This window comes from Anarrhichthys ocellatus, unplaced genomic scaffold, assembly GCF_004355925.1.
Source record: "Anarrhichthys ocellatus isolate YVR2014 unplaced genomic scaffold, GSC_Weel_1.0 scaffold22, whole genome shotgun sequence".
NCBI classification, from domain to species: domain Eukaryota; kingdom Metazoa; phylum Chordata; class Actinopteri; order Perciformes; family Anarhichadidae; genus Anarrhichthys; species Anarrhichthys ocellatus.
Genome location: NW_022280052.1, coordinates 6,658,450 through 6,683,172, shown reverse-complemented (window position 1 = coordinate 6,683,172; position 24,723 = coordinate 6,658,450). Strand labels below are relative to the sequence as shown.

Genomic DNA, 24,723 nt, shown 5'->3' with positions numbered 1-24,723 from the left:
CAAAGTGGGTGTGGTTAAAGTTGTGTCACAGCATTTTGTTGCTAGGCTGCTAGCTTTAGCTTTAGCTTGTGATCTCTTCAACTAGACTTATTGCTTATCGAAATCACAAAGCAATGCAAACGCCGTACTTAAATAACGGCAACTATATGCAACGATACATTTAAACAATCAAACAGTGGGTGACGTTGTGCTCGGATTAAACCAACAGCGTCAGAGGGCAGCTCAACTAACGCTAACGCTACCCATATAATATATAACGTAAGGCGCAAAGTCGTCGCTTGCTAACTTAGCATCCTCGCTACCAGTTGGCATGCTGTAGGTATTTTTTATTATATGACATTCCGTGAACATTTACAAAGTCGTTGCATCAATACATGCACGTAAGCCTCCAGTAACACGGCGAACAAACTGGCAAGATGGAGCTGCAGATATTAAGGACGTGAGACAGGCAAGTGGGTGTTCTTCTGTCCTTTTTCGGTATAAGTTATATCTTATGATTAAAAATGGGAAATTATAGCTTTACAAGCTAAACGTGGAGGTAAAGTGCCAGAAGTCAGTGCACTCAATCCAAACATGTATTACTGTACATCTCTGTGGATCAAGACTAAAATGAGTATTTTTTTCTCTTACAGGAAAATGTTGGTAACTCACCAAAAAAAGCTATGAACTGGAAAGACACACAATGGTGAAAGTATTCCCTTGTACACCCCCACTGTCATGACATCAACAAGGAGATATGGGCATCCTAAGACTGGTAGTCAGAGTCATGGGTAGGATCAGTACTTTCAGGTCCTATCAGTTTGTGCTTCTCCTGGCTGCAGCACTTGCTGTTGTAGCTTTTTACTACTTTGGCTCAGAGAGGCAGAACTTTTCCAGCACCACTAAGAGGATCAAGCACACCCAGGCCACCCACAACGCCAACAGGAATGATGCTGACCTAACCGTGGACACCAGGCTTTCCCACCCAGCTGGATTGGAGGAGCAAAGAGAGGAAGATGGAGATGTAGGAGGAGAGAGTGAGGGGTTGAGGTCCAGGAAAAGGGACAGTGGTGACACGGGTGACCAACGCTTCCACGCACTCATGATGTTCACCAAGGTGGACAAGAGCCGGAGCCTGCAGGACAAGTTCAGGGTGGCCATGTTGTCTATGGTTAAGTATGGAGACTTCGTTGAAGGAGAGGTGTTGGTCCTTCATTTTGTGAGCGACCAGGCCAGCAAAGAACTGGGAGAGAGGATGCTGCTGGAGTTTCTCCTTGATGCAACGTTTAAGTATGAGGTAGGCAGTCTAAAAATGTGTTTGCACTGTACCATGGCTCTGTTATCTGTTGATTTCAATATAAGAAGAAGAAACCCCTGAGATGTTTGACTTAATGATGAGTTTTATTTCCAGTAAAGTTGCCTTTGATGAGAATTGAAATGACTTGAGGTAAAACGGTGCCGGAGAGACACAACTTGTATTTTAGCTGCACATCTCTGATGAGTTTCTTACAGAATGCAAATGTGTTTGGTTTTATTCAACACTTCCAAGTCAGATGCAAAAGAGCCTTCTCAAGTTAATTTCTGACTAGGGAGTCCTTTCTTTTGCCTAAACACACCATTTTGACAGAGAGTCGGGTTACACCCACACTCAAAGTCGAAGTGAAAAGTATGACGTCACAGACCGGAATGAGACCAAATAGTCATATGAATATGGATAACGGCACACACTTTAGGACAGTCTCTTCTGGAAAGAATTCACAGGGTTGTATTGTGGAATTTTCTTTGTAAAGAATAAAACAATAATCTAAAAAAAGAGAGCTTGAGAGAGAAGTTTAATAGGCCTCCTGACTCTTTTCACACCTGGTGGATAGCTGGATGGATGCTTTACAATTTGTAGTTTCAGTGAAGTTAGAGGACTTGCATAGTGACCTAAGATCTAGGAGCAAATTACTGGACGTGCTATTTAAAGTTGAAACACATGGGGGCAGTGTTGGCTTTCTAAGCAAATCCCTCACAAATGGAGATGTCCCTCAGCTTCTGTGTTCTCTCTTCCAAAACAGAGCATCATGTCCCCTCTCTGTTGCTCTTTGTGTTTCATGCGATGTCAGTTGTTTCTCCTCTTTGGTATTCGTCACAGAGCGCAAGATCATAAACTTGTTTACAAATTACTTTTCCAAGTCCTCCTCACCAGCTAGGCCTTTTATCTCAGGAACGTCTCATCATCTTCTCCAACATCTGGTGTTGTTACAGCTCTGTATTAGCTCAGGCCGATCCCGTGCCTGCTCGGGTTGGTTGGAGGTTTTGCTCAGCCTGGCGTCTTGGCAGTTTTGAGCCTGTGGGTCAGATTGCTTCCTGTTCATTTCCCTCTCTGTACTCCAAGCTCAAAGTATTCTTGGAGCACAGCTGCAGAGTGGGATGCAAAGTACTGGAAAAGATCTGACAAACTGTATGATGGCGACGGGCTGTGAGACCTGCTACACCAACATGAAATCAATCCGCTAACACTGATTACACCAGACAAGGTCTCTTTCTCACAAATACAGCCCAAACGGCAATGCAGAGATTATCTCCCCCACCTACGCCAACACTAGTAATTGCTCTGTGCATAACCTTCCATCGTTAGCCTAGATGCAAAACGTGTAGCCCACAGTGTTGGCAGTATTAGCAAGATGTTGGGTGTCGTAGAGTAATTCAAAAATATAGAATTGAAAGGGTCTTTAATTGAAGACGTCAAAAACAAATGGCCAAATATTTTGGCAATAAGAAACAAATTCTTTTGTTATTTTGACTTAAACCGTATGCCAGAAATCTGTCAGAAAAAGGACAATTTGGAAGCAGTGCTGTGTTGTTGTGAGGTATTTCAAGTTGACTGACTAACCTCAGCCTAATACCTCAACTGGAATATGTCACACTCAGTATGTAGTTTGGTCACAATTCTTCTCCAAACTATCTATCAGTGGGGCTATAATGTTGGGCCATTATTTTTGATAGAGGTCTCTTGAATTTGGTTATTAAATAATTGTGACCAAGATGTGTATTGAGCAGGTGTTGACCACGAACGACTTCCCTGGTTTGACTCTGGCAAGAGACTTTTGTCACATGTCGTTTCCAACCTCCAGACCTTGTTTTCTGTCATCCCCATGCTGTCCACTCTCAAAAAAAAAAGGCACTACATGCCCCATAATATCAATGGTAATGTGTCAGTCAGGCTCTAGTTAGTACATCTCGACCCAGGGAAACAAGTCTTTATAACTCCCTCACACAGTTTTGTGCTTTCGTAAATCAAAGTGACATGCTGCATGAATTGTACCAGCAGGATGTAACCCCAGTGGTTTAATAACTGTCATGGTATCATTCCAGACCAGTGCTTTTAAACATCATGGTTTGAGATAATGAATCATGAAATGATGTACGCCACCACTGACACAAGCACAGCCACTGTCTCGTCTGTCTCTATTGAAGTGCACACAGACAGGCACGCACTGAAGTCCTGCCAAAGTTACAGATGGGTCGGGGCTCCCCGACGGAGGCGGTGTGTGTGTGAGCGTGTAGACATCCTTGTCTGCTTAACTTGAGCTTCATTTCTTTCAATTATTCATCTAAAAGGAGCGTGAGGGTAAGACAGCGGTTATGCAAGAATTTTAGCCTCCATCACTTCTCAACAGGGGTAAATTCAATGACCCACTTGACAGTCGCAACAAACAGCCCACAGAGTCACGCTGCCCAGAGGCTGTGCTCATTACCGCTGACCATCAGTCACACACCACATACTTGAGTCGTGTGCCTCGTTCCTGTTCAGTCATTCGCACGGAGGACACAGTGTTGTGATATGAATACCAGTTTAATATCACAAGTGAATTAGCAGCACTACAAAAACAGTCGGTGTTTATATTACTTTGTAGAGATCCTCTAAAACAAATGTCCCTCCAAGGTTCTCCAACTAGAGTGAAATATGGGTGCATGATTTTTGTGTTCTGACCACACAAAGTCGATAAAGGTTATTGATTGGGAAATGAATGTCTAATTGAAAGGATACTGTTGTGTTAAAGTTATGTACATATAAAACTTGCCATGTTTATCATTCTGTATTTAAGAGTTGATTTAGAATTATTTAATTCTTTAGAAATAAGAGTTTCGCAGACTGGAGTCTTTTTGTTGATCCGTGAGCTTCAAGTTTTCAACCAAAACACTGAGCATTTGCTTTGGGTTGAAAGTTTTTTTCCCTGCATAGAGAAACGGGGAAACCAGAGAGCCAAAAAGTGGAAGTGTAGTGTTCATTTTTGTAATGTTTCCAAATGCGTACTTTCATATGAAACGGCAAACATGGATTCTGATATTAGTGCTGTGATGCAACTCGTATAGCTCATTACATAAAATGAAAATGTGTCCTTTTGCAGTCCCAGTGAGTGAGAATTATTTATCAGGACTAATATCACGTATTCTTCCCACCGCAGTGATTTATGTGCAATTACGTCACATTACTAACAGCGGTCTAGGACAGCCCTTATTTCCACAAATGACCGGGGGTTTACTTTAATCTGTCAGGGATCATTAAATGATATTGTCCATGTTTCATCGGAGGCCTCTAACATATACACGCTTACTGATGTCAGGCTTGACCAGTAAAAGGCCAGATTCTCTTTTTGGAAATACTGTTCGTCCCAAACCAACACATTTATTGTTCCTCCTCCAGGAAAGCTTTTATGATAATCAGTGTTTACTATATTTTAAAAAATCCTATTGTCAGTAATCTGTAGAGATATCTACTGTACATGTACATGAGCAGAGACTGCTGCTTCACAGCTTAACGCTCAGGCCTGAGAGGCAGGAAAAACAAGAAGATGGCCTTTCGTTGTTTTTTTTTTTTTTTTTTTTTCAATCAAAACTTTTTGAATTGACACAAGGCAGTGTGTTATAAAAATATCAAATTTTTTAAATATACCTTTTGATTTGTTCTGAATTTAAAGGAAATGCACAAAGGAGTACATGGGTTGAACTCATTGTCCACTGGAAAGCCTATTTAAAAGAACATTCCCATGGGCTCCAACGGTGGCGTTTATCACAACTCGTGAACTTAGTGATATCAGAAGATCTTCCTATGGGGTGATATGTACCCACAGTCTCATAAATAGCTTTAGTAGTTCCATATATTTCCAGCGCTACTGCATATGGGACTTTGTTGTGCTAACGTGATTCCACTGTGTTGATCTGCAGGTGTTCTTTCATGATGTGGTGGCTCTCACACAGAAGCTATTCCCTATTGTGGAGGCCATGCAGAAGCACTTCAGCGCTGGCTCTGGTGCTTACTACAGCGACGCCATCTTCTTCCTGTCTGTTGCCATGCATCACATCATGCCTGACGGTAAGAAAAATCATATTTTGTCCCATTTCTTTTGTCAGTTAAATAACCACAGATTTAGCTTTAGATTTAAAACAATGGCTGATCTATGCGTGTCTCATCCAAAGTCAGTCCAAAGATGACCTAATAGGTTTTGGTGACTTGCTTGTTGGTGATATTTTTTCTTTATTTTTTTATACTTTATTTTGAGTTTTTCCATCATGCAAAATACACAAACAAGAAAGAGACTATAAAAAAACCCAGTAAAAACAGTTGGCTGAAAAAAGACCAATCTATTACATCCAAGAAAAGCATATGTCTTTGCATAAATACTGTATGTTACTTAATATAGCTTCAAAATGATTCTTCTTCTCCTCTGGTAGACCATATTTTAAATTCACTCAGATACTCCCTTTTCTATTCTGGCACTGCTGGTGCACAGCTGGAAAAGGCAGCGCGGGCAGGTATCTAACAGACACATGGCATGCTGCAGAGGCCCCGGGGAGCGAGGAAGGAAGGATGTGTTCTGTCGCTGCTGCCCACATTAGTGCCCCCTGCGTTGGTGCTGACCGATGGCGGCGATCTCCTCCGTTGTAGTTTACTTCAGTGGATGTGCAGGATGGGGCATCCGTACAGAAATTAATCAAACCAATGAGCTTTGAATGAAAAGTCGCCAGAGGCACACATATGAAACCTGAAGTCTCTGTCCTGCAGACAGCAGAACACCATCACATTTTAGGTTTCTTTATTTAAAGTTATGATTCAGGCATAATAATAAAAACATTTTAATAGGGCTTCACATTTCATGGTCAGAGGGTATTGTGGTGTGTTTTCCACTCGAAGAGTTTTTCAGCAGTTTTCATAAACGGGGCTGTATTAGAAATCGGCCTGAGCTGGAATTTCTATTTTTTAATTTATTAGCTTTCCACCAAAGAAAGATGCTGCATGTCCAGATTTGATGGCTTGACAACCCCTGTGGTCAGATTCAGGTTTTAGCACATCAAAGTATGCTATTTACATTACTTGGAAAAGCAGGCTGTCACTTAAGAGGGAAAAGATGATGTCTTAAAGCAAAACAGGATGATAAATAAAAGAGTGTGCTTTGGTGGGGAAATTATTGAGTGTGTAGTTTTCACTCAGCCGTCAGCTGTGAAAAGTCATTTGTGGTGAAGCACAAAGTTGTTTTGACTGAATTTAAAACATATTGCAAGTGTGGCATCAGGTGTTTTTATGCGACAAACATTCTTCTCCCCCCCCCCCGAGTAGTCCCTTGTACGAAGCTGAAGGTGTATGTCTTATGCCTGGAACGACCCAGCTCACGAGGTTCAGCAATATAAAAAACAGGTGGAATTGGTATATTAAAGTTATTTTATTTACAAGGAAGCAACTTGGATAAATCACAAACAAAGAGGCGGACTAAAAAGGAAAAAGGGCATGTTGATGCTGTTCAAATCAAATAAATACATACAGTAACTAACTACTACTTTGCTACTTTACCAAAAAGGAACTAAAACGTCACTATTTGAGCTTAGTCTATGAAAACCAAAAACAGTCTGAACAGCACCCCTGCTCCTAGTGTTTCTAGACAATAAAATGATTAGTGTGTGTGTTATCAGAAACAACAATAAGTACCTCGATATTAATTCACAAACGACAATCAACATCTATTAGTCTGAACACCACGACGTGATATCCCAGCTGCCCCCGACTAACAAACAGGCCAAATACATGTACGTAGCTGGACTGGTTGCCGCTCAAATCAGGCTCTTCAGATATCCAAGCAGGAAGTGGGATGGGCAGTGCATAGCCAGAACCAATTTCGTACAGGGTACCACACATCTGACTTGGCTTACGTAAAAAAAAAAAATCAAACACTAAAAGGGTTAGACACATGGGAGGGTGCCGGCTGTGGCCGTAACAGTGTCTCACTTTGTGTCCCTGAAATGCTTATCGATCAACCACATGAGCCGTCTGCTTTGTGTCCAAATGGTCACACGTTTCTATTTAAAGAATCCTCTTATCTCTAAAGGGCATAATGTGGTTGTCTTAACAGAGGGAGTGGGGGTACAATTTTCCTGAAAGTCTTCATTCAGCGAGCATCACAGGAGACACGGAACATCATTTATGATTGCAGACAAACGTGATATCCATGAATATAAATATCAGCTGCGCGTGGGAGGGCTTGAAATGTAACATCCTCTAACTTGTGATGTGGGCGACGTTCTGAGTTTAATCTGGTCGTTAAAAGAGAGGGAAGAGGTTGAGGAAATTGTCAGCACTTTGACCAGTTATACAGCCTGAAGAGTAAAGTGTTTGTTCAGTATAAATGGGAGGTAAGATATCTTTGTGGTCTGTATGTAGTTTTTATTAGACCTATGGAGTCTATTTGGTACTCATCTAATAGCTTTTTAGCTTATCATATAAAAATATTGTTATTTTAAAACAGCTGTCAATAATATAGCACAATATATTTGCTAAAGGAATACATCTGTGATGTCCTGTGTACATGACAGTGTTGAGCAGTTGAGTCAGTAGACAAATGGCTTCAAAAAGGAGGACTCTATTTTCATACCATCTGTCCTTAGAGGATGAGAAATATAATTGCACAATGGAAACATGTTGTCATTTGTGATAAGGTTCCTAAGAAACACTGTTTTTGTTGGTGGAGAGGTGTTCCGTGTTTTGTTTCCCCTGTAGAGGTCTCGACATGCCGGGACTTGAGTCTCCCCTAAAACCTTGACTTCTATTTTCCACCTCAGGTTGAGTGGCGCTGCTGATGTGTGAAACGCTTTGCTAACATAAGAAAGATGGTACCTGAAAAGCGAGGTAGTAGCTCAACTATTTGTTGTCACGCAAGCCTAAAATTACACAGCAGATGGATGTCAAACATGTTTGCAATAGTTTCAAGGTTCTCTCTTTGTCCTTGACATCCATCTGTTTCACCTCCCATCAGGGCCTCGTGAAATTCCAAGATCAAGCACCAAAAACGGACTTGCTTTTGTGATTTAAAAAATCTTTCAGTAATTTCTATCAGTTCCAAAACACATTCTACTTCCTTTTGCAAACACTGAAGTCTGACTTTAGAAGACATACCTGCTATAATCAGACCTCCCATCCTGTTTCTCCAGAGCTGATAACACAGAGATAATAACGCTTCAACACGCATTTATTGATATAAAATGACAGCAAGGGTTGAACATGAGTTGGTTGTTGGAGTAGATTGCTCCGGGGCTGAAATTGTATATTCTGCAGCAGATCTGTTTACTGGTTTGAGAATTATGAACACACAGACAGCAATATATTAAAAAGGCATAGTTTTACTTCATGGTCAACAAGACTAGACGGCATATTTTCATTGTTTAGCTGAAGCAAACTCATCATATTGGGAAAAGTTACGAATAATTAAAAATTCTACTTAATAATGACAAAAGGGATTTAAAGGATTTTTTTTATTTTTGTTTAATGTTGATCATGATCTGTAGCACATTTGTCTTTTTGTGTTCTCTTTATATTCCTAGAAGCATTTTCTAACAAGTGCTTGTGACTAGAGGACTCTGCTGTTTACTACAAACAGCAGTAAACAGTTTTTTGTTGCAGCAGGAAACCCGTCGACGTTTGCATATTCAATGATGGTGAAAATCAATTTCAGGTGAAAGCAGACAACAATGACCCTTACAAATAGTAAGTGCTCACATCAGATTAACATAAGGGCTTAATGACGTTGACCTACTTTTTTCCTGAAAAGAATGTGACGTTAGATAACAGTGTCTCTGTTGTTTTGATGCTGTGGCTGAGTTGAAGGTTAACTCTGATCTGACCAGAGCCTCAGGCAAGCTCGAAGCCACACGAACAACATTATTCCTGCAATAACTTTATAGCTCCAACGCAACCGCCAAGATTTATTTTAACCCTCGCCATTTCTACTTATCCTTTTGGTTCGTCTATGTCCATCCTCACAAGATCTAGAAATCTGCAGAGATCTGTCATCGTTAAGGATATCTGGGTTTTCTAAATGCTGCTGGGAAGAACAAAGAGTGAAAGTCAGTTTAAACAACCGACTCCACTGAAAAAAACACTATTGTTTTAGTGAAAATTGCCCACAATGAAAACAAAGGGCTATAACTGTCTTTATTTTCACCTCCAAATAGTCAACAAGTCAAAAGGACTACGACTTCTCACATTTCTATATATAATAAAATATATATATATATAAAATGTTGATACCAAAGTTGTTGTGTGAGGAATTGAAATAGTTACAAATATAATTCATTTTTGATTTTTGGGAACACTGGCTTCATTGAGGTCGTTATACGTGTGCGTTGATCATCTTGTAAACTCAACAGTCTAATATTCGGCTTTAAAACTTTAGGTGAACAATATAGTACAGAGCAATTGTGCACCAATCAAACAGTGACCGGCAAGAAAAGAGGAAGCAACAGGTAGCTACACAGACGCTCATCTGTGTAGCTACCTGTTGCTTCCTCTCTTTCTTACTTGCTGCAGAGAGGAATTGAAGGAAGAGAAAGAGATAACAAGTGGGATAAGAAAAAGATGCAAATAAGAGAAATGCACCTTCTGTCTTCTTTTCTTTGTCACTCTCTCTCGTCTCATACCCAGCTTTCTATAAACGAGGAAAGCTGTCGAGCCTGAAATACTTATACACTAATTGACAGCAACTGCGGAATCTGTCTCCCACAGATTAAAATTTTCCCTTTATGCTTCTGCTTAGCAAGAAATGGTTTTGCAATGAACATATGCTGCTTTTAAACACTGGATTTCTTTTCACAGTGCGCATCAGTGCAACAGCACTTTAGTAATCGTACGGGCCATTTTAGCCTAAAACAAATAAATTGGGCATCTATGGAAGAGAATGATGGCTTTATGGCAGTGGTGAAAATACAAAATGTATGATGTGAGGAAGTACAGCAAACACCGCAGTCTTGTAATACACTAAATCTCCTTTTTACTGAAATCATAATATGCGGTGATCAAACACTGCCATACTTTCACCTTCACAGGACTGTGTGTTGAGTCACTGATGTAACATCAAACCCACCACACCACAGTGTTGGAACAACTCAAGGCCCTCTTCCTGTTATTTTGCCACTAGTTAAGCCCCGTTAGTACAAACAAACAGCGGTGACCACTCGGAGATTACCCGTCCAAGCCCCTCTCTGTTGCCATGGTACATGAAGGCATTGTGATGGCAACTTCCTTGTTTGGAGAGCACAGAAAACAGGTCGCCGCCGCACTGCTGAGTCTTCTTTTTCCACCACTTGTTTCAACAGAATCCACCACTCGAATATCTTTGCAGCAAACGTGATAGTCCCCATAGTTGCATTCATACCCTTCATTGTTTTGCATTTCAGCTGGCTTTGTTAAGGCCGAAGTTCCTCCTTTTTTTTTTTTTTTTTTTTTTTTTTTTCAAATTAGGTTGTTTGTCTGTGACGTCTGGCCCTGTGAGTACTTTCCTGCATTGGACATCTTTTTTTTTTTTTACCCCAATATAAGACTGGGATGGATAATTGGGTTGATTAAACTGCTAATAAACATTTTCATACTTTAACCCTCACACTAATTTGCTGACATTTCTGACTAGTAAGTATTAGGTTGAAAACTTTTTAACAGTCTCTACATGCATATTTTTTGCCAGATACTAAATTATAGAAACCAGACATAATTGCTGTGCTGATTTATGACTTTTAAGCAACACTGGTGTACATTGCAAAACCGTAGTAGATAAACAGTACAACATAAAGATGGGACATAAGCTTCAAGATCAGTCGAGCAACTGTGCAGCTCACACGCTGCCATGAACATCAAGTACTGGATGTAAGACTGTAACATATCTTCCCTCCGTATCGTATTGTACACATTTTGTGCATCTGGAATTATAATTCACTTACAAGTTCTACACTTACTTGCTTGCTTGATCTCAACAAGGCTTTGAACAACTGAAACAGATCAACTAGCCTTCTGCCAATAAATGTGTTTTTTTGTATTTGACAGTTTGTCTAAAGCTGACAATTGTTTTCAATAAGTCAATAATCATGTTCCCCTGACACAACATTCCTGAGTATTTCCCAACCTTTCGTCACCATGCCTACCAGCAAAACATAGGAAGCTGAAACAATGAACAGATGAGGGCCTGAATATCCTGGATACTGCTGTTGCCATTTCATCCACAAACAACCGCGTTAAAAATCTGCTGTATGTTAACTCACAGCTGCCAAGTGTTTATTTTACAGTCGTGCTCAACTTTTTAGACATTTCTCCCCACAATTTATAGACATTTCCATGCAATTTCCTTTGTTAAGGTCAATTGTAACATTACAGAAAGCAAAATGAACAACACCACCGCTGAGCACCCATTTAATTGTGTTAAGCTTGTCAACAGTCGAGTTCAGTCTGCTCTTAATGCCTCTCACGTCTATTCCTGGAAGGGGTGGTTAGTCTGTCGCTGGATGAAGCTCAACCTACGTGCAGAGTTAACTCGGAAGCACATTTCCTGGGATAATTTAAAAAAAGAACTCGTTTTTGTCACTAATCAAACTTGGTAAAAAATTAATCATCATTCACTGACATAGAGCAAGCAATCAAACGGCAATCAGTTTACACATGTTTAGAATGATCCTGGATGTATTTTTCAACCTGTTGTGCTCTTCTCTCAGGCCTCACGCGCATAGTGCAGCTAGACCTGGACCTGAAATACCGGACCAACATCAGGGACCTTTTCCAAGAATTTGACCAGTTTCCTCCAGGAGCCGTAATAGGTATCGCCAGAGAGATGCAGCCAGTCTACAGGTAGGCAGTGTGGCACAACACGTCACATGTTAATGATGCAAATTTGTCAGTGTCACACAAAATACTTTGTGATTAAAAATGTGTTTAACCAAAGGTCTATAGAAACAAGTTAAGTTTTGAACATATGGAACCCTGGTCTTACACGGGGAGGAATTAAATAGATAATTTTCCCTGAAGTCCAACATTTGGCTGTTTATACATTCATTTAATTAATTCCAGCTACACATGTCGTAGTGCAGTTGTGAACAGGGCTGAGTATCAAGACGCAATGCTTCGTGAGTAGAGACTGAAATGTGTCCAAAGAATGGACAATCAAGAACTGTCTCGTACCAATAATTCAATGCTTGGTCAGATCTTAGTGTCTCTTTTCTATGAGTTGGTTCGTGCCTAATCTTGCTTAAAAAGCTGGAAAGATCGTCAAAAGCAAAGTTTATTTTGCAGTGCTGATCTGCTATATTTATGCATAAAATATGTAAGAGCAGACCCATTAGCAATATCGTTTTTATCTCTTTCCCACTAATGGTATAACAGCCACCGTACTAATCTCACTCACTGTTGTTAACCCCAGATGGATTGGGGTTTTAATGGGCCTCATCTGCACATTCACAGTTATTTTCTCTCATAGTTTCTAAGTGAGAAAGAAGTCTCTCATACAGGCTCAGATTCACAAGAACCTCAGCAGTGTTACCAGCCATTTCAGTCATTTCCCAACTAAAGGTTGTAATGTAATATTTGAATAAGAATAGGGATGTAAATGATTAGATTGTCTTCAAGTAAGTTAGGGGGTTGATTCATTACACACAACACAACATTCCTAAATCTGAATACTATGACGCTTTAGCTCTGTCACACCAGAGTCATCCTAGCGTGCTTTAGCTTTTGCGTAATTCCTAGACTGAATGTGTGACAGTAAATGTTACTGAGTGGAAGCCCTTAAAACAACGACATGCGGAAGTGTTGCTATAATAGTCTGCTATTCATAATGCATAACGTCGTAAAAAACTTTGTCCTCAATGTTATGTATGTGATATATAGAGATGTCCCAAGCTGATCCTGAAGATCGGTACTCCCGCATATTTTTCTATCGGCTACAATAAAGCTACAAAATCCCATCCTTTACTGCGCTGCTCTCCTTTATGAAAGCCGGGCAGCATTTCACTACAGTACATCAGTAAAAGGTAAGAGGATGTGAATATATTTGTGCACGTCTGTGCAATTCTGAGTTCTGACACCTGAATTGGCAAAATAATACACAAGAATGGCATAAAAACACACATATTAGTAGCAGTGTTGAAAACATTCAGCACAACTTCTAGCCAAGACTGACTGTTGACCAGTTAAAATGACAGGCAGTATTCTCTCTGCTGATCTGGTTTTCCTTAACATGGTAGTCATGATGTAAGAAGTTGGGAAATATGTCATCAGTGGAAATTAGTATTTGTGTGTGTGTGCATGTAAGACAAAGCGTAGTCTGCGTACTTTAAATGTTGGTGATGTCAGGTTTCCGCGTAAGTAGTTTTAAGTGAAATGTAGTTTTCCTGCCAGACTCCAGTTGGCACCAGCATCTCCAAACAGATCTGTATCTCTACCCTGCCACTGCACTGGCTCAATGGGTTACTAACCCTGGGAATCCCCTGCCGCTGTTGTTCCTGTGGCCCCGGACACACTCATTTAAAAACACACAGCAACATAGCAGGAGATCGTGCATCTTAGCATGCACAACCTCACCGTTTGAAAATAAAGGGACGCTAACAAAACTTTCACACTAACTGTCACAACTGGTTCTCTGTCTTTTCAGACCACTATTGGTGTGTGTGACCATGTGCAGTGTGATGAAGGACAACATCTCGTTCTACCAGCATATTTGAGTTCAGAGTTTTGAAGCACATTCCAGCACCAGCTTTTCCATCTCTCTTGTTTTTTAAAAGGAAATTTAAAAAGTAACTGAAACTGTCATGGATATTGTCATCCACCCAGTCAGTAGTGATCTATTCTTTTCTCAAAGTGTGGTGACCGGTAATGTCAGGTGTAATTTCTGGATACAAAGCCAAGTGTTCCATGCAAAATAAATAGTGTAGTATTGACTGGGTTGTTGATCGATATTAACAGTACAACATGCTTTGATTCTTTTATTAAAAACAGAAACAGAATTTCATGATGGGAAAAGTGTGTAACAGCCAAAGAATATTATTTAGACTGCTTCTAAGAGCCTCACTGGAGCGAATATATGACTGAGAGACAAGCTTACCAAATGTGGGATTTACATTATGCTTTAATGGAAGTAGTTCATTTTTGAATTTATAACCAGGGTTGTCTTTTATTCAGAGCAATGGGAGATTTGGCTGGAAATTCCCTGGATGCACTGCACCCCAAAACACACCAGCATGGTTACACTGTCGACGTACGTATTAAGTGTTTTCTTTAGAAGATGGTGCTGCCAGAGTGAACATTTGAAAAAACCCAAGTGAGCCCAGTGAGCTGGCTTGTAAACCATTATGGGTAATGGACTTTGTAATATTTTAATTTTCAAACTTGGTATTAGCAAAGTGTTGTGTACAATCCCCCTCACCTGAAGTTGTTTTCCTGTGTTTAGTGGAGAGGTCTCTCAGCACAGTGTGCTAATGCTCTGTCTCTCAGCACACTGTTAAGGTGCTAATGGACAGAGCATTGTGCTGGAGAATGCATCCTCCCACCAGCCGCATTCAGAACACATCTCGCCACAGAAAAAGCTCATTATTAAAAAGAATGTATTTTCCCAGCAGCTGCATTTGTAATGTTTTAAAAGCCCAAGAGACAAGGCCCACTCACATAGGTGTCATAGCCAAAACCACAAACACACACAATGAGAGACATTAGCCAGAAGCAAGTCACACTCTTTTTGCTTTGTGTACAGTTGTGTGATGCATCCCACTTATTCCCAAGTGTTGCTCTGTCATTTGTGTACCTCAGAACCAGACCCCCTTCTAGTCTTGTTTAAGTGTACTGGTACAAAGAAACAGAAAAACTGAGGTCATTGTGACAGAGAACATGGCTGCATTTTGTACTTGCCCTTCAAATCTCACCACTTTTCAAAGGCTGAAGGAGAAACTACATCTGAAAAATGTGACTAATGTGCAAGTTAATAATTCAATTTTAGATGATCCTTATACTGCAGTAGCGGGCCATGTATTTTATACCTGGGCCTTCAGTGTTGTCCTACTACAGTTGAACCACCTCCTAATTACCTCATTATGATGCTAGCATGACGGGATGCTGCGTCATTAACGGGCAATGCATACAGTCAAAATCAATGTAAATAACACAATGACGAGAACAAACTCACAAGAACCAGTCACATATATTTACAGTATATGACAACAAAGCAGGTAGAATAACATAAAACCCAAATAACACGATTCAACAGGCCTCTGCACATTCAAGCAAAACCGTGGCACTAAAACACGCATTCCACCACACACTCAAGGGCACCATTCAAATATTATTCACATCAGAGGGAACAATATTAACCATATCATAAAAACGACACGATAGAAAAATTAACAAAAGCAGTTCACTTACCAAAGCTGCTGTTGACTTAAAGACAAAGTCCATCCTCCTTTCTTTCATTAAAAAGAGTTCAATACCACGGTTGTACAGTACATCGGTGCGGTTCAGTTCCAGCCAGAGGTCCTTCTCGATTCATGGACGTCAGTGATGACACTCCCCAGTTGTATTTCTTGAATACGTTTTAACGCGTTTGAGGGCTGAAAATGTCCGCTCGACAGAGGCGGTAGAGAATTGTCACCACCAAACATGCCAAAACGCTAAAAATGTAATGTCGTGTCAAAACGTCTTGCATATCTTTAAATTGTAACTCTTACCACTACAAAGTTCTGCTGGCTAGTTTCACAACAGTCAAGCTAGCCCACTGACCAATCAAGCCGCACATTAATGCTGACGTACTTGTAGGCCAGCTGGAAGCTCAGCGAGGTACTCAGGAATGCGTGTACTGGAAGTTCTGTTCGCCAAACACATCATCAAAACAAAAGTATGCAAACTATTTTACCCCACTGTTTCTCTGGGCGCAGAGTAGCAGCTGGGGTTTGGCGATGCACTCTGCTGTGTTATCAGAGTAGTGAGTGAGGAGTCAGCAGGCAGTCAATGGCAGTATAAAACAGGCAATAAAAGGTGTTTTGAGAAAGTGGGAGTCACCGAATCCGGGAGAGGTCCTTGGGCATGCAGCCATAACTGGCCACCCAAAATATTATGCAGTTTTCCGCAGGAGAATAGGAGATTAATCGTGGACAGACACAGAGGTGCACACTCACTCACAGACGTACGCATGCACGCAACCGATTGCATGATCCTCCAGGTGGAGGTATTAAAATGTTAATGATCAGGTTTATTAAAAGCCTAGCTGCAGTATTGTTTGTAAAAATTAAATATAAGTACAAATATATCATAATTAACAAAAGTAAATTGTGTCTATGTGTAAATTATCTCTTAATATCTAACCACAAAAACCTGTTTCATATACTTCAGTTCACTCTGGCTTTACTGTCTGTCATGTCTCAATAACCGCTATGCTGTCAGTCTTATATTACGTCCACCATGCCACTTAAAAGCAAATGCAGTATTCTGCTGTTCTGACATAAGAAAGTGGAGCAGAATGGAAAAGTCTAAATGTTCCCTTACTGACTTACTCACCCTGAATGTGTCTCTGGGCACGTAGACCCAGTATATGTCTTAAAGATGACAAATGCTCCACAGAGGCCACAAGTCCCTGGCTACCAAACCAACAGATTGTATAAAACTATGTGGACAAGCTACAGCTGCTGAATATAGGTCGGCTATAATATCAAAGGGTGACTCAGAGAATCTGCTGCTCCCACGAAATTTGATCAAGCTGCACAAAGAGGACAGAGGTACCCTCGACAATATGAACTATAATTATTCCACACAATTTTTTCCCACATGCGTTTATCTGCATCAACAGAACCCGCAGCTGATTTTATTAACGTGATTTTTAAATGGACTGCCCTGCAACAGCTCGGTCTGTCTTCTATCGCCATGTCTTTTAAGGCAACTAACTCCATCATTAATACGTTAATACCTTGTACTCAAGGTTTTATAAATCAGAATACTTTTACGCGTACGTACACAAACATTTAGTGTGAATATTACGCACTGTTTTTCTCACAACTTTACTTTAAGTATACTTTGAACAACTGATCCCACTCTAGAAAACTCCCATATATTGTAACCTAGATCTAATTTACCATGCAACCCACAAATGCAAAAGGACTGTTGCTGGCTCATATGCTATTCCAAAAATGTGCCAAAAATAGTGATCCTTTATTACACTTGTATTGCATGCCATCTATGACACTGAGCTTAAAACTGTTCTCGCCACTGTAAACTTTAAAATAAGATGATAATAATAATAATAAATCCCACAAAAGGTCTGACTTTTGTGTCCACAAGTGACTACTGTGCATACAAATGCTGTTTTGAGTGAAGCTCTGTGTGTCATTTAGCTACTTAAGAGTTGGTGTGTTGGCAGAACAGGGTGCTGAGTTGGCAGAACAGGGTGCTGAGTTGGCACAAGCGTCTGGCACTCGGGCACGGTCTGACACTCTTGGACCAGCCTGTTTTTGGCCAGTGCTGTTTGTTCAGCAAACGTGGACTGAAACAGAGTTGACCCTCACTTTTCTAAATGTGTAACAGCCCGAACATACATACGAGTGAGACATTTCACCATCGATGTACAAGTTCCAGACCTTGCAGAGGGATGAGTTCGGGTTCAGAAAGACACTCTTTTTAATCAACAACACAAGAAAGTGGTTGTGTTTTACATAGACAGAGCTGTCCATTATTCCTGACTTTTCTGCAGCTACATGTTCCAGCTATCCTACATTTGTCTTAACCACTTGAATAAATCTCTTGATAAAATATCTGTTTTGCTTGGGTTTGGTTGTTGTCAGTGAGCCTGAGAGATAACAATAACTTTGTAGGCATTCAGATCAGCCTTAGTGCCAGTGACCAGAAAGAGAGAAAGCAAGATTCATTCATGTGTCCTTGCAGTAAAGGTGGTGCTATAAGTTTGATAAGGACTAGCTGGCAAGCTACTGTGTTTATTCAAAAGATGGATGTGCCTTGACAGTAAACCATGCCTCCTTTGTGGGCACTTTATTCTCCGACAGAACACTTTTCATCATTTTCACGTGAACCTTTCTGCCTTTCCTTAGACACACCTTCTGGCAGTATCGTAAGGAGAACCCTCAGACCAGAGTAGGCGATCCTCCTCCTAACGGCCTCCCGGGCTTCAACAGCGGCGTGATGTTATTGGACCTAGGTGCTATGAGGGACTCGGCGCTCTATAACCAATTGTTGGAGCCCAGCAACGTGGCCAAACTAGCAGACCAGTATCGCTTCAGGGGCCACCTGGGGGACCAGGACTTCTTCACCATGATCGGCATGGAGCATCCTGAACTGTTTTATACGTTGGCCTGTGGGTGGAACCGGCAGCTGTGCACCTGGTGGCGGGACCACGGATACGGAGACGTGTTTCAGATGTATTATCGCTGTGATGGACTTGTATATATCTACCATGGGAACTGCAACTCTCCTATACCGGATGACTGATGTAGGCACCGGACTGATGCTGGAACCCAAAAGGAGACTATGACATCTACAATATAGTTTAGGGAAAATATTTTTCCTGCTTTTTGGAAGGGAGGATTTTGACTTATACGGCAGTTTCTTTTCTTGACCACTATAATGCCAGTGTAGTCACAGACTCCGCCCCCTGCCGGCCATGGGGCCCATAAAAGTTGCTACAAATATGGCGTTCAACCGTGTCATTGTAGAATAAATCTTGGTCAGGTTGAAAGCCCCCCGTTACAGCAATGCAAGGAGCTGCAATAGTTGGCACACATCTCTTCAGGTACAGAGAAGATGAAATATGATTTCCGAAGTTCAGATCCACTTATTTTCAGATTTAAGAGTAGAAATACACTGTTCACGTTACAAAATAAGCTACCAGGACCTCTTTTTGCCTGTATTTGATTGACCAACACAGCACCTTACTGAATAAGGCTCTTTCCGGAGCCACTCGGGCGCAAGGCACAACAAACTGCCACAGTTCCTTTTAAACATTTTTCTGCAGGTAGCAAAGGGGGCGGTGGGGGTGGGGGTTACAACAGACTGCAGGAGGGGTCGGGGAGATAAAGGTTAACAATTGTGGCTGTTGTTTGTGACCCTTTGTTTGCAGTTGAGCTGAGGCCAAACACGCACGTTTCAGAAAGAGTGAAGCGGCCATGTAGACACTGACCCATTTTGGAGTTTTCTTGCTGTGCTCACTGAACTGCCACATTCAAAGAAAAGTCAACACTCAATACTCATCAGTCAGGAAATTGTCTGATGCACACATGTACACACAGTGAGAGTGAAGCAGCTGAATAGCCTGCCCTTCACCATCAGTGCAGTCTAAGACTGAAGGCACTTGAGAATAAACATTATCGCAAATCAATGCGCTTCTCTTGAATTCCCCCTGAAGCTGGTCAATACTTTTTTAGGCTCTTTCAGAACAACCATCTTCAATCTCCACAGCTCTAAAACACACGGAACCGTTGAATCATAGTAACAAATGAAAATTAACTTCCATTCTGTTTCCAATTGCACTTTACAACTTCGAAACACAATCTTTATCATCAAGGGTTGTGTTGACGAGACGACAGGTAGATTTATTTTATTGCATTGATTTTGATTTGTTCTTTGTTTTAAAGACCTCTCCAGATTTTGTAGTTTTTGATTGATTTCCATTCTTTAGGCAGCAATTCTTCATAGTGGTGCATTTGAGGAAAGGATACTGGTTTGCTGAAGAACATTGTATTTTAACTATGTTAACTATGTTTAAAAATTAGAAATGCAGACATGGACACTGTGAAAACTCTGCTGCCAACTGCTGTTATGAGCGTCTTTTTATGCCAGTAGAGTGAGTTATTCTTGATCACAACTGCATTATTACAGTGGGAAAAAAAACAAGAAAAATGCAATTAATAATTCAATGTGATGAATTTCACAGAAACATTGAAAGTTTATTTAAGTTGGCATTTATAATGTAGTTTAAAGAACTGAAACCACCGGCAAATGGAACTAATCTAAAAAAGTACATGTTGCTCTGGTTGGCATATTGCAAAGCGGTAGATTATGGGCTACTCATCCTTTTGAAATATATATATTACTCTTACCTGTAGATAACTTTGATCTCCTGTGATCTGACTAAAAGACCCTCTGGGTTATGCCAGCAATGAATCACTCACTCATCTCCATTGCGCCGGCTGGCACATAGGGCAGCAACAAAGTACCTCCACTTCCTTCTGTCTTAGGCCAATAACCCCAATCCAGCAATGAATAGATAGTATTAATTGGAATCAAACACTTTCTCTATTCCCTTTATAATAAGTATCAAATGACATATCTGTAGTTATTTCCAGCAACCTCCTTTGAAATTATGGGAAGAAAAAAATAAGTGTTAACCCATGTTTTTGTGTTACTTTTACCCACCAACACAACTGTGTGTAGGCTAACTTGGGAAAATAACTGGAGATTCAAGATGGTGTGCAGTGAGAATGATCAGGTTTGTGAAAGCAGCCAAACATTTCTTTAATGAATGTTCGACTCAATGACTTTCATACACACCTGTGACACAAATACAGTAAACTTCTGGTTGTTTTTGTCTCTACATTATTTCACAACGTTGACATTTTGTTTCTTTTGTGTGATCAGCATTCCTAAATAAATTATATGTCACTTTTTTTTTTTAAAGGTGTTATTGTTTTATGTACAGTAATATTGCAGACATTAGTTATTGTCTGTCCCTGGTTCAGTTATTAAACAGCTCACATGAGAGAGGACCTTTAGTTTGATGTGTTATGAGGGAGAGCTGACAACACATCCTCATGAAAAAGGGGAAGCTTTTAGTCACTTCAGGGTTATAATGAGGTGGTAAAAAAGACAATGCATGTGAACGGAGAGCCCTCGCATTTCTCGTTCTACACATTTGTGACTGTGTTCTTTGTCTGCTCTGCGGTAGACATGACCCATTTGTGTCACTCAAATTTGCCGACGCAGGTAGCGAACGCTCCATAGACAGAAAAAACAATATCAATCAGCCTTGACCCCTGAATGTGCCGACATTAAAATAAGTTTGCTTTTTTTGAAAAATGTCCTGTTGGTTCATATTCAACATACAACAGGTACAATAATGAAGACAGTTGGTGAGGAGAAGGCAGATTCAGGCATGTCTACCTTTTTTTTAATCTGACAGCAGATATTGTCCCTCGGGAATTTCATGAGTCATCGTGAAATAATGCATATGCATATCTTAAATGCCCATAAATATTTTAGCAGCAGGTAAACAAGCTACAAAGTTTCAACTGTTGATCCCACATTGCAAACACACTGCACCATTAACAACATGGTGTTTCACACTTTGAAGTTCCAGTGTCTAGCCGTATACAACAGCTTCTAACTTGATGAAGTTATATTAATAGGGCTGTGCATAATAATCGTGGGCTAAGTAGCCTTTCAGTGTGCTATGATTTCTAAAAATCCCTATACCTGTATCCATCGCCAAACATTTTGAGATTTACCTTCATGCGAGCAGCAGAGACAGCAGGCTGCTATAGATTTGGTACAGCAGCAGCATGTTTTATCCAAGAAACACAAACAGCTCAATGTAGCGCTTAGTGAGACTCCTACCGATTGACAGTGGAAGGAAGACAAATGCTCTGCAGAACCTATAGCTGCTGTAACAGCTAATCATAGATGACTCACTAAGTCAGGGGCGTATTCAAAGCCAGCAGAAACATCACATGATGATACTCCTACTGACATGCACACAAAGTGAACAGCATATGAACAAGTGTAGGAGCCCACGCAGGTGATCTGACCTGGTTTTTGTCTGTGAACTACTTCCATTTGTTTCTGACAGTGTTGCTTATAACATACTGGAACTCTTTACTTTTATACTTTGGCACTCCTAGCAGACAGCATGGACATATTAGCTTTCCTGAACTTGTTTCATCTTGTAATACCAAAATATTTGCCTGAAATGATCCCTTTCTTGTTGGCTGTGACTGTTCTTTCTGACAATTTGACACTTCTGAGCTTGACCTATAGCCATGTTGCATTAGTAATGATGACATTACCAAAACAAAAAAAAAATAGATATAGAATGGCACCACTGAAATAGCTTTGAAGTTTGAAGATCAGAATACTAATATAGCAAACAACTATTTTCTATAAAGATATGGTGGAATAAGAGCGTCCTGAGCAGAGAGTGAAGTCACATTCCCTCTGTGTGTCCGAGCTTCTCTTTGCTCTGTTTATGTAGCTGGTCCATCCACGCGCGTGTTTTGAAATGCATTTACATGACATGATCTGTGTGACAATGTGTAAGTAACTTGATTTTGACAGTATACATACGTGGTTTACAAATTCATTTATGCCTGTATGTGTGTGTGTGTGTGTGTGTGTGTGCTGCTGACACAGTACTCCACTGGAGAAAATGTAGGCCAGTATCTTCTGAGCACTCTGTCTCTGCACTCTGCCTGTCTCTCACCACCACTTACTCCCTCAGGGCAGTCTGTTCAATACAAGGCTGAACAATGAGCGGCCTTCTTGCTGTATTAAGCCGTGTTCTGATTCCCTGGTGCTGTGTGCTAGTTCTTACAACACTATTGTCTTTTTCTAATGCCTCTGACTCACCTTGACACGGTGAATACAGTGTTTCCCATTCATTTTCTAGACTCTGTGGTGGTACAAAAGTCTATTTTGAACCACCACAGTTTTATGAACCAAAAACATTTTTGTGGGCCTCTTCATGTGTAAAGGAAAAATAGTCGCTTACTCGTACCACGATGCAAAAGAGGGTGGTGTGGGCCCCAAGCCAGTGGGGCACACACGCACTGACAACACTCTTACAGTCGGTCCGGCTACGATAACAAGGTACAGAGAAGCTTAGATTACAACACGCAGAAGAGGGAGTGTGACTTCATTCTACGCTCAGGACACCATTACTCCACGATATCTTCACAAAGCACACAGTTGTTTGCTGCTATAATAACGTTCAAAATGTTTTAATTTAGCACCTTTAAACACAATAACACATTCTTTAGATGACAGTATAGTTAAAGGACAATTTACTTTATGCAGATGTGCAGTTGCTATTGCCATTAAAGGAGGTCTTCTTCTGTCTCTTTCTTGTTCATGATGCTCATAATTGTACACCCAAACTAGTACATATGCATAACAAGACACAAATTAACATGCACTCACACACACCACCACCATCTGTGTTCCTCAGGGAATGCTCTGTTTTCCCCTTCTCAGTGTCAGAACAGCTGTAATTTATAAACAAGAGGGAAGATTATGATGACAGCAGAGGGTCCTATCAGCCAAAATGAAATGGCTCGAAATTGGGCTACTGAGTGTCAACATTGTTTCTGCTGCTCACTAGTTTCAGTAAACTGCAGGTCTGAATCATGTGTGTGATTTTAAAACATATCTTATACACACTGATTTGATGCTTTTATGCAAGCTGACATTCACTGACATCAATAACAGAATAATCTGAAGTCTGTGGATGAATATTACCAACAACTACTACTACTAGAGACCATCTTGTGATGGGATCACAGCAGCCAGGGGAATGAAGTGTTGGGACCAATTTACACTTGCCCACTTCACCACCCCCTGAAATACTAATCGGTGTAGAAGAGAGAAGTTGATCCCTTTTTTTGTATTGATCCTATTGATGCTAGAATTATTTGAACTATTCTATTCTTAACGAGACGTAGGGATCCGTTTCCCCCCAGTTTCTGCTCTTCATGCTAAGCTAACTGGCTACTAGCTAAAGTCTTACGTTGAAATTAAAAATATGAAAGGGGTATCGATCTTCTCATCTAGCTCTTGGCAAAAAAGGAAATAAGCACATTTCTCAACATGTCCTTCAAGACACACAAATGTACAAGAAAAAACTAATAACTGTAAATTCTGTAAATTTTAATATGTTTCTACTTTGCACTGTGTTGATTGTTGTTGATTGTTAAATGTTATGCATCTCCTGTCATGTCAAATTCCTTGTATGTTGAACATATGGCAATAAACGGTTCTGATTCTGATCAAATAAATCTACTGACCAAAAATCCTCAGAGGGATTATGTGCATACAGTACAGTTAAATTACAACAGTAAGTACAACAACCCTTTAAACATGGACTGTAAGCTCATTTCAATCATATGTTCGTTTGTTCAGGTGTTAATCATGTTAAAAACACCAGATTAACTATGCGAGATCAGGTGGGTACAGAAGATGGATTTGGGAGGTGCGTCAAGAACCACAGGGACCACAATGAGCAGACAGAGAGATATATGAACAGACAGTCTCAAGAGCTAGGCCAAGACATATTACAGCCATTTATTCACAAGATATGGAATCACAATGCCTTCTAGGAGGATGCAAACTGTGAAAACTGTCCAGGAGACTGACCCACATAATATATGGCTCTATCTAGCCGAAATGAGGTCTCTGTGTCGCCCTACTTCACAGTCCACGGG

General features: G+C 40.5%; 1 protein-coding gene across 1 annotated transcript; it reads left to right on the top strand.

Moving 5' to 3' along the window:
- Positions 1-24,172, top strand: xxylt1 (xyloside xylosyltransferase 1). The gene is made up of 5 exons (XM_031859522.1): positions 1-452; positions 633-1,276; positions 5,194-5,341; positions 11,989-12,121; positions 18,349-24,172. Exons 2-5 carry the CDS (start codon positions 737-739, stop codon positions 18,743-18,745), a joined length of 1,218 nt encoding a protein of 405 aa, XP_031715382.1. The 5' UTR covers positions 1-452; positions 633-736; the 3' UTR covers positions 18,746-24,172.
- Positions 24,173-24,723: the final 551 nt, after the last annotated feature.

What these genes read in the sequence shown, in the direction of transcription:
- xxylt1 (XM_031859522.1), top strand. Translation starts at nt 737, where the DNA reads ATGGGCATCCTAAGACTGGTAGTCAGAGTCATGGGTAGGATCAGTACT. An exon ending in ATGCAACGTTTAAGTATGAG is followed by an intron (nt 1,277 to 5,193) that starts GTAGGCAGTCTA and finishes GTTGATCTGCAG; the next exon opens with GTGTTCTTTCATGATGTGGT. An exon ending in GAGATGCAGCCAGTCTACAG is followed by an intron (nt 12,122 to 18,348) that starts GTAGGCAGTGTG and finishes GCCTTTCCTTAG; the next exon opens with ACACACCTTCTGGCAGTATC.